This window comes from Stegostoma tigrinum, chromosome 46, assembly GCF_030684315.1.
Source record: "Stegostoma tigrinum isolate sSteTig4 chromosome 46, sSteTig4.hap1, whole genome shotgun sequence".
NCBI classification, from domain to species: Eukaryota; Metazoa; Chordata; class Chondrichthyes; order Orectolobiformes; family Stegostomatidae; genus Stegostoma; species Stegostoma tigrinum.
The window spans coordinates 745,579-756,159 of NC_081399.1; the positions used below are offsets into that span (position 1 = coordinate 745,579).

General features: G+C 42.4%; 1 protein-coding gene across 1 annotated transcript; it reads right to left on the reverse strand.

The window, feature by feature from the left end:
- Positions 1-1,546: 1,546 nt before the first annotated feature.
- On the reverse strand, positions 1,547-4,691 carry LOC125449489 (probable G-protein coupled receptor 139). Its single transcript, XM_048525293.2, has 3 exons — positions 4,584-4,691; positions 2,223-3,146; positions 1,547-1,672 (listed from the first exon to the last, which is right to left on the reverse strand). The coding sequence occupies exons 1-2, from the start codon at positions 4,648-4,650 to the stop codon at positions 2,245-2,247; spliced, it is 969 nt and encodes a 322-aa protein (XP_048381250.1). The 5' UTR covers positions 4,651-4,691; the 3' UTR covers positions 1,547-1,672; positions 2,223-2,244.
- Between the last annotated feature and the right edge of the window lie 5,890 nt (positions 4,692-10,581).

Below are 10,581 nucleotides of genomic sequence, written 5' to 3' on the forward strand. Positions count from 1 at the left end.
CCAAATGGACGTGTATTTTGTTCACCATAGATGTGTGTTCCTGTGTCGATCTATGCTTGTTTCTTTCCCTGCATTTGTGTGCATGCATCTGTCTATGCATCTCCGTGTGATAATGTATGTGGGTTTGATGTTATATGCCTGTGTATTAATGTATATTTGTGTTCTTTTATTTCAGTATGTGCTGATGGCTGTACTGTATTTCTGTGCATCTCTATGTGTTTGTGTCAATTGGGCGTTCATGTATTTTGTATTTCAAAGTCTGTGTGTATCTTTGTGCAATGGGATCATTGCTGTTTTGGGGTGAATCCTCTCTCTCTCTCTCTCTCTCTCTCTCTCGCTCTCTCTCTCTCTCTCTCTCTCGTTCTCTCTCTAGCTCGCTCTCCCTCTCACTCGCTCTCTCTCTCTCTCTCTCTCTCTCTCGCTCTTTCTGTCATCTTGCACTTAAAGTGAAGCAATGCCACTATCTGCTGGACCACCCCCCCACCATACACACACACACACACACACACACACACACACACACACACACACACACACACACACACACACACACACACACACACACACACACACATAACTGCACAAGCAGCAATTCCTCACAGAGAAATATCAAAGTCTGTGAATCTGTCACCTTCAATGCTTCTTTCGTGCTTCAAACAATTTCTTCAGAAACACAAACTAATTTTGCCCGAACCCTTCCCATGTTGTCCCTGAGATATGCGAAGGAGCAGAAGAACATGCCCACTCTGTTCTCACTCTGCCCACCATTGAATCCTTTCTCACAAGTAGAAAGTGGAATCAAATTCACACAGTCTTCTTCTGAAATGATCCATTCATATATATTTGCAGTGGAAACATTCTATTCCATGTGAATAATACCAAAGACAAAATATTTCCAGTTTGCAAGGGAACACAAACATTTCTTTGTAACAGCGTATTCCACACTGAGAAACCTCAGCATAATTATAATCCACTCCATGCCAGCCGCACGTGTGTGCGTGTGTGTGTGTGTGTGTGTGTGTGTGTGTGTGTGTGTGTGTGTGTGTGTGTGTGTGTGTGTGTGTGCACGCGCGCACGCACGCATGAGTGCATGCATATATATATATATATATATATATATATATATATATATATAGCGCTGTCAGTTTGGATGGTGATGTGAGCAGCTGCCCTCCATTTTTACCTGCCTCCCTCTCTGACTGAATCCTTAGGGGTTTTCACCCTTCAGTACCATCTGTACAGTGGTCAATGCAGGCTCGCAGAGGGTGGCAATGAATCACTTTCAACACGATGGAGCTATAATGCCCCTAAAACCCATGGCAAAAATGTCACCTCGCACTGTCTTGGAGTATCATTCAAATGGAATTGTGAACCTGGATGATGAAAAGTCTGGAGCCCAGCTGTTCTTTTTCAGAAGTTTTATTCATTCATAAAACAAGGAATACATGTAACCAGACACTGATAGAGGGATCCAAGTTGATAGACATTTCCCAGTGGAATGTTCCATTTTCCCAGACACTTCTGATGAACAGCTCCCAATGTGATACATTAACTTTCCTCTTCCTCTGATGCTGCCTGACCTGCTGGGCTGACCCACATTTCCCGGGACAATTCCTTTGGATTGTGCTTCAATGAGGAACCGGCAGGTTCCCTGCTCAATTCATTCCCTGCACTGGGTAGAGGACATTGTGTCACCAGTCCGATGCAATACTTCCTACTTACATAGATAGACAGAAATTCAATAAGATACAAGCGCTTTGAAACCACGCAGCATAAAACATCTGCCTGGATAGACACCTCATTTGCAAATATCCAGTGTCAGTACCACTGACCCTCAGGAACAGTTGGATGTTTTATCCACAGGATACACTGCAAAAATTCACAAAAGTTTCTTAAACAGAACCTTTCAAACCCATCACCACTTCCATCCAGGAGGACAGGACACCAGTTACATGGGAACACAATGCCCTGAAAATTCCCATCAAGTCAATCACCATCTTGACTTGGAACTATATCACACCTCCTTCACTGGAACTCACTCCCTCAGAAGGTTGCAGGTTCGGCTACGATGCATTCTGTATGCAGTTTAAGAATGTGGCTTACACCACTTTCTCAAGAGGGGATTGAGGAATGGAAGACAAACGCTGACTCAGCCAGTGATGCACACTTCACACGACTTAAATTTAGAAATCATTCCAAGGTCTGTAAACAATATGACTCACCTATAGACTTCATTGAGGAGCTTTATTTCTTCATAACACAGGCAATTCGAGTAACCAGATATTTTCCTATGTTACAGAACTTCTCTCTGAACCTGGGCAATGTTGCTGCATAAATAAACGTGTTTGTGCAACAACTTAATCTCTGCAGCATAAAACCAACTCTTCTGAAGTGAAATAGAAAAGGTGGGTAGACATCAGGATTCGTTTCTTGAATGATATAATATAAAATATCGACAACGTAGATAAACCACAGGAGGATGAAGCTTCCAGATATGGCGAACAGCAAAATCACAGACTTCCTTCTGCCCTCCATCTCTGGGTCTCTACGATTGACTCTTTTGTTGTCACCCTTCAGCCTCTTCCGGACTCGACTGGTCACTAGAATATGTCTAACTGTCAAAGTATTCAACAACAGGATTAAGGCGAATGGCAGTAAAGGAGTTAAAACTGTATCAAACCAATTTAAAACCGCCCACCAAGTCTCAGTGTAGAAGTCTGACTTTATGTCGCAAAGGAATGGAATATTATTGATGATGCGAACAGGCTGATATTGAAAATAGAAGGGAATGTTTTTCAAACAGAGCAGGATGCAGGTTGTAGCAAGAACCGCAGTTGCAGTTTTCTCAGTGCAATATTTTGTTTTCAACTTCTGACAACAAATTGTCACAAATCGATCAAAGGAGAAAGTGACAGTGAACCAGACAGAGCAGTCCCTGGCTGCACAATACAGGACCCAGTCAACACTACACACAGGAGTGATGTCCAAGAAACACCATGGGTAATAATAATAACGAAATCTCCTCAGTAGAACATCAGTGACAATCACCATCAGATCAGCAGCTGCCATAATCACCAGGTAGCGTGTTGTGCAAGAAGAAATACCGCACTTTCCCCGGGAAAGGATAACAATCGCCAGCAAATTAACTGTAGATGACAAATGGGAAAAGAAACAGTGAATTACTGATCATAAATTACTCCTGCCTCTCCAGACAGCAACGATTCAATGTTACTACCAAAAACAGACTCGATGTCTGAGTGGAATTGGTCGTATTTGAGTGGGTTTGAATTTGAATTTGTTTATTCCCTCTTCTGATCATCCTCCAGCCCAAACACTCCAGACGTACATGGAGATTGAACGCGGGCTAAACTCATGCACCCTTTTACGAGAACATAAGGAAGACTATGGTTTTGTTTTGGCTACAAGGAAAATATTTGAATGAGTGCAACCGATTCTTACACTTTTCAGCTCCAACACAGGCAAGTACCGAAGCTCAAGAGAAACTTTGGAACAACCTCATCACAGCATTGGCGGTGAACTGTCAATACATAGCTATCTCCCATTCTCCTTGGATGAGGTCACACTGTGCGATTTGCATTGGACCAATTTGTGATAGGAACCACAGAAGAACCACAAACGTGTCATCAGGAACTGCTTCAGATTTAAACCAAAAGGACTCGACGTGTTTTACACAAGTACTGGATAACTGGGCATGTAGGCCCTGAGTGTTCTGAGTGCTGTGATGTGTCGACTGTAAATCTACACAACTCTACATGTGAAAAGTCTCAATGTACAGGGACAAGGAGAGAAACTCTGTCAACACTTGAAACCCCAACTAGACACGGGGAGGAGCAGAGGATTTACCAAACTGCTTGCCAGTAGCTGAAGCATCACAAAATGGAAGAGGCCTAAATCCCTCAACTCATTCACTTGAAGGAATTTATCTTGGATTTTAACTTAACTACTGATCTAGTATCCGCTACGATTTGTCGACATTTTCAAATCTCTCCGACACATTGTAGACAGAAATTCTTCCAAACATCTCTCCTGAATGATCTAGCCGTCATTCTTAGACTCTGCTCCATTGCCTGGAATCTTGAACCAGTGGAAGTTGTTAATGCTTTCCAAACCAATCCTTTCCTCCAAACATCTTGAAAATTTTCCTTCCATTACACCTTCACATTCAAAATCAAAGAGAAAACATTCCTCAATTGTAGAAAAAGAAGAGCAAAAGCTCAGCACGTTTAGTATCATCTGTGGAGAGAAAGCAGAGTTAATGTTTCGCGTCCAGTGACCCTTCATCAGAACTAAGGTGCGTGATCTCTCCACATGACTTCAAAATGCATGAAACAAGAACAAATGACACAAAACTGAGATCAGAACATGCTACAACAGCAGTGAAGTTTGGAATCTCTGTAAGGGAGAATTGAACTGAGAATGCTGCTCAGCGTACTGTTATCACTATTCCTGGGTCTGGATAAAGCTGACCAGTCAGTCAGCTGGAGGTGTAATCATTGAAAGACTAAAAGCAGAGAGTGGATCAGAACCAGATTGAATCAACTGCAATTTTAATAACTCCATACCAGGAATGCCAATTAGAGCAAGGACGGTGTAGAACACCTTCTCCACGTGTTGAATTGGCCGATGCATTTTTCTGTGCGAGTTTATCCGTCCCTTCAGGCAGCTGACAAACTCCTGGTTTGGGTCTCTTGAGCTGATGCAGTCCCAGAGTCGCTGCTTTATACTGTGTGGAAGATCCTTGGGGAGATCAAGGTTGCTGCTTTGTTCTTTATTGTTGTTTTTTTTTCAAATTTCCGTCAATGAACAAACTAATTACAAGAACGAGTTCAATCTCATTTTTGAAGGTGTGGTCCGACTCAGAAGATCAGAATTAGAGAAAAAGAACAGAATCTGGAATCTTCCAGCAATGACACCTTTCATTCAAACACCGTGAGCCCCGTCTGGTGATCACAAAATATTTCAACTGATGCTGCATTGAGACAGTTTATTCAACGATTGAAAATATGTATTTGAGGAATTCTTCTGTATTGTAGGGTCGGAGCTGATCTTATAAACAACAACATTTCACTCATTGATTGAAATGTGATTATACTGACACATTGAATGTGTGCATTGCTCGTGAGGTTGGCACATGTTGCCCAGTCCCAAATGATCAGGAAATGGAGTTACATCAAGGACCAAGTGAGGATAACATCCTGTCTTTCCTGAGTAAAGTAGGTACTTGAACAAGACGGACTTCCATTCGTGGATACATCACTGACCTCACTTACTCTGATCCTTTCCATCCACATACATCAGTGACGTCTTTCTAATTGCCATTGCCCATCCAAATGTAAATTGCTGTTTCAGTAAATGTGCTACCTGACACAAAGATCAGTGGCGTTCCGGAAAGTGTGAACTGTTGTGAAAGGATACGGAGGGATATCGAAAACCTATAGATAGAGAACCATAGAAAATGAGTTAAGGAGCAAGCCATTCAAACTTTCAGGCTCGCACTACCATTCAATATGATCATGTAATTTCAGTATCGCATTCCGTTTCCTTCCTCTACCCCTTAATCCCTTTAGCTGCAAGGGTCACGCCAAGCTCCTACGTGAATGTATCTAATCAACTGGCCCCAATAGCTTCCTGTGGGACACAATTCCACAGTTTCACAACTCTCTCAGTGAAGAAATTCTTACTCATTTCTCTCCTGAATGGCTCAGCCTTTATGTTAGTCTGTGGCTCCTCATTCTGTACTTCCACGACATTGGCAACATTCTTCCCGCATTTAACCTGACTAGACGCATCAAGATTTTATATGCCTATGACCTGCCCCCTCATTCATATAAATTCCAGAGAGTACACACCCAGTACATACAGTCTTTCCTCATATGTCACACTTGCCATCCCAGAAATCAATCAGGTGAACCCTCACTGAACTCCCTCAGCAGCAAAAGCATCCTTCCTCAGACAAGGAGACCAAAGCCGCACACAATACTGAAGGTGTGGCCACAACAAGGCTCTTTATAACTGCAGCAAGACATCCTTACTCTGATACTCAAATACTCTCGCGATGAAGCCCAGCATGCCATTAGCTTTCCTAACTGACTTTTGAACCTGTATCTCAAACAACAGTGACTGTTCCACCATAACACTCAGATCTCGATGCACCTCATATTTTCCTTAACTGCCACCCTCCAGACAATGGTATGCCTTCCTGTTTTGTGACCAAAGTAGACAACCTCACATTCATCCAAATTTTATTACATTGATCATGTATTTGCTCACTCAGCCAGTCAGTGCAAGTCACCCTGCAGCCTCATAGCATCCACGTGACAGCACACACTGTCTCCTAGCTTCGTGCCATCTGCGAATGTGGAGATAAAGCATTCAATTCCTTCATTCAATCTATTCAGGTGTATTGTGAACAGTGGATTCTCAGCACTCCACATAGCACCCGACTTTGCATCAAACCACTTGTTACAGCCTGCCATTCTGAAAAGGACCCGTTTATACCAACTGTCTGCTTCCTGTCTCTCAACCAATTCTCTGTCCATATCAATGTACTACTCCGGTACCGTGAGCCCAACTTTTCCTTCCCCATCTCTTCTGTGGAACGTTGTCAAAAGTCTTATGAAAGCACCGATACACAACAAGTAATGATTCATCCTTGTCCACTCCAGTAGTCACATACATAAAAATTCCAGAAGATTTGTCAAACATGATTTCCTATTCGTAAACCCATGCTGACTTGGACTGATTCTGTCACTGCTTTCCAAATATCCCGTTATTACATCTTTATAAATTGACTGCAGTAATTTCCTCATCACTGATGTCAGGATAACTGGCCGATAACTCCCAATTGTAGCTACTCTCCAGTCTATGGGTTCTTCCAGAGTCAACAAAATGCTGGTTATGCATCAATATTTCTGGGGCCATTATGTACTCTCGGAAACAGAGTATCAGGCCCTGTGGACTTACTGGGTTTGATTGCTATCAACGTCCCCAATACCATTTTCAGACTAATAAGGATTTCCTTCATTTCCTCCTTCATGCTTCAGCCTCTGCTCCCTCCCACTTCCGGAAGGTTACTCTTTTTGTTTTCTTTGGTGAAGACAGATCCAGAGACTCTCTTCAACTGGTCTGCCACGTCTCTGTTGTCCATTATAAGTTCTCCTGATAGTGACTGTAAGGGGCTTACATTTGTCTTCACCAGCCTTTTTCTCTTCACATATCAAAAGAAGGTTTTGCAGTCTTTTTTGTTTGTTTTCTCCAATCGAACTTTCATATTCCATTTTCCCTTTCTAATTTAAACGCTTTGTCCTCTTCTGCTGAATTTTAAACTTCTCCCAGTCTTCACGTTTGCTGCTACTTTCTCGATAAGTTATATGCCTCCTGTTTGGTTTTAACACTATCCCTGATTTTCCTTGTTAGCCGCAGTTGAGCCACCTTCTCTGTGTTACTCTCATGCCAAACAGGGATGTACAATTTTCGAAGTTCATCCATTTGTTCTTTAAATGTCTGCCATTGACTATCCACCATCAACCCCTGAATTGCCCTTTGCCACCTTATCTTAGCCAACGCACACATCACGCCATCAAAGTTAGCTTTGTTTAAGTTCAGGAACCGAGTTTCAGATTTGGTGCTGTCCCTCCCCATCTTACAGTGATTGAGCTGTACAGCATGGAAACAGATCCTTTGGGCCAATCCGTCCAATGCTGACCAGATACCTTCAATTAATCTCGTCCCATTTTCCAGCATTTGGACATAAATTCCTCCAAACACTTCCTATTCATATACCCATCCAGACGTCTTTTTTTTAATTTGTTATAATTGTACCTGCCACCACCACTTCTGCTGGTAGCTAGTTCCATTCTCTGTGTGAAAAAGTCGCCCCTTAGGTCCCTTTTAAATCTTTACCCTTTCACTTGAAACCTATGCTTTCTAGTTTTGGACTCACCTACCCTGTGGAAACGACATTGCCTATTCGCCATATCTCTGTCCCTCATCATGATATAAATTTCTATGGGGTCACCCCTCAGCCTCCGACGCTCCAAGGAAAGTAGCCCCAGCCTATTCAGCGTCTCCCTGTGTCTCAAACCGTCAAATCCTGGGGACATATTTGTAAATCTTTTCTGAACTCATTTCAAGCTTCACAACATCTTTGCTATAGCAGGGAGACCAGAATTGAAAGCAAAATTCTAAAAGAGGTGTCACCAATATCTTGGGATTGTCTAAACTGCAAATGCTGGAGAATCTGTCAAAAGAAGTGGAGAACTGGATGCACACAGCAGGCCAAGCAGCATGTGAAAGTAGGAAAGCTGGCATTTCTGGGCCCAAGACATCAGCCTCCTGATCATCTGATGCTGCTTGGCCTGCTGTATTCCTCCAGGTCGACACCTTGTCAACCAACATCCCGCACAGCTGCAAGATGACGTGCCAACTCCAATATTCGATGCACTGATCAAAAGAAGGGAAGCAGACCAAACGCCTCCTTCGCTATCCTTTTTACCTGTGATTCCTCTCAAGGAATTATGAGCCTGCACTCCAAGATTTCTTTCTTCAGCAACACTCCTCAGGACCTGATCATTAAGTAAACAAGTTCTGTCCTCGTTCGCCTTTACAAAATGCAGCATCTCAGATAGATCGAAAATAAAGTTACAGGATTGAAAACCGAGCATGCCTCCATTTTAAGCTGTTTCTCTTCCCAAGCAACAACAAATTCTCCCCTCCCCCAAATCCCAAAGCCTTACACCAGCCATTGATTGCTGATAACGACAGTTCCCTGACCACATCACCCCAATACACTGCGATTTAGGAATCCTAACTCTGGAACTGGCTGCCACCATATATCCCACTCTTCCCATTCACTGCAGCTCTCACGCTTTCGGACTGAGCATTGTGTGTGTGTGTGTGTGTGTGTGTGTGTGTGTGTGTGTGTGTGTGTGTGTGTGTGTGTGTGTGTGTGTGTGTGTGTGTGTGTGTGTGTGTGTGTGTGTGTGTGTGTGATGCTTGTGTGTGTCTCTGTACATGTGCGCATGCATGTGTGTGTGTGTTTGTGTGTGATTGTGTTTGTATTGGGCTGAGCGTCTGTGTGTGTATTTGTGTGTTCATGTGTGTGTCTGTGTAGATATGTGCATGCATTGTGTGTGCGAGAGAGTGAGAGACTGTGTGTGTGTGTGTGTGTATCTACGTGTGTGTGTGTTTGTGTGTGTGTGTGTGTGTGTGTGTGTGTGTGTGTGTGTGTGTGTGTGTGTGTGTGTGAGAGAGAGAGAGAGAGTGAGAGAAAATCAATGCACAGTGTCAGTGTGTATGTGGGTTCCTTTCTGCGTGAGTATGTGTGTCAGAGAAAGAGAGAGATAAATCAGGTTTGATTTGTGTTATTTTTTCGAACAATGTGTGAAGTTACAATGGGACTGTGTGCGTTAGTTTATAAACTCCTGCCTGCGCTACAAAGTAAAACTGATTGGAGTTTAAAACTCTGGGTCATTGTCTGAATAACGCCTGACTCCTACAATCAACCTCCGCTATTTCAGTTGACTTTGAGTTTTCACTTCCAACCTCTGAAGTTCAAACCCTCTCTCTCTTTTTCCCTTTTGTCTGCTAGGGCTTTCCTCTGCTTCATTTTTGCCTCTGCTTTTAATCCTAATTCAAACTGTTTCCTTTCCTTTACACTTTTGTCCTGCCTCGAACTCAAACTGTTTCATTTGTAATTGAATTTCAGACATTTCCAAAGATTCTGATGGCAATCATAAATATTGTGTAATTGCCCCAATTTTCAACCCATTTCCATCGCAGGCCCATCAAAGCCCAGCTCCAGTTTGTTTGTCTATTCTGAAAGCATTGCCTTACTCACTTTCTGTGAAACTCCCGAAGTGACTTCTTCCAGCCCCATGAAACTCTTAGTGACTGAAAGAGCCATTATTACACATCGTCTTTCAACCAACAGAATTTCCAAAATAAAAATCATTAACACACACCACTCGCTGCCTTTGAATCGAAAATCCTAAACCCAATGTGGAATTAGAGATTTTTATCCCCCAACAAGATCTTGCTTAACACCCTCAAAATTGACAAGAAGATTGTCCAGCATTTACTTTTCTTTTTAATATTAATTTCAAGTTAAGTGTAAGATGTTGCATTGTGCACTCACATCAACTGGCCAAACTGTCAGATTTGAAAATAAACACAAGTCATTCACATGCAGTTGTTAAAGTCCAAGAATAAGTAAAGGAAATAATTTTCTTCATTGTAATTGTATCAAAGTGCTTCGCCAAACAAAGGATCCCTAAACTGTTACTAATTAACTGTTTCAGTATAGTAAGCTCCCATAACATGTCCAGACTTCTTCTGTAATATACGAAACACAAGGCCTCATTAGCTGGTTATTTGAGAGGTGCTGCAGAGTCTGTTGAGCACCACTACCTTAAAAGCTCTGTTCAAAAAATAAGCAGGACAAAAAGCCACGTAATTTTCTCACAAATTACAAACGGGTTTTAAAAACCATGAAGTGTATTTCTTTCGATTCAAAGGCCGACAGCAGTCCCTAAATGTTCTTCGGTGAAGGGGTTGATTCTA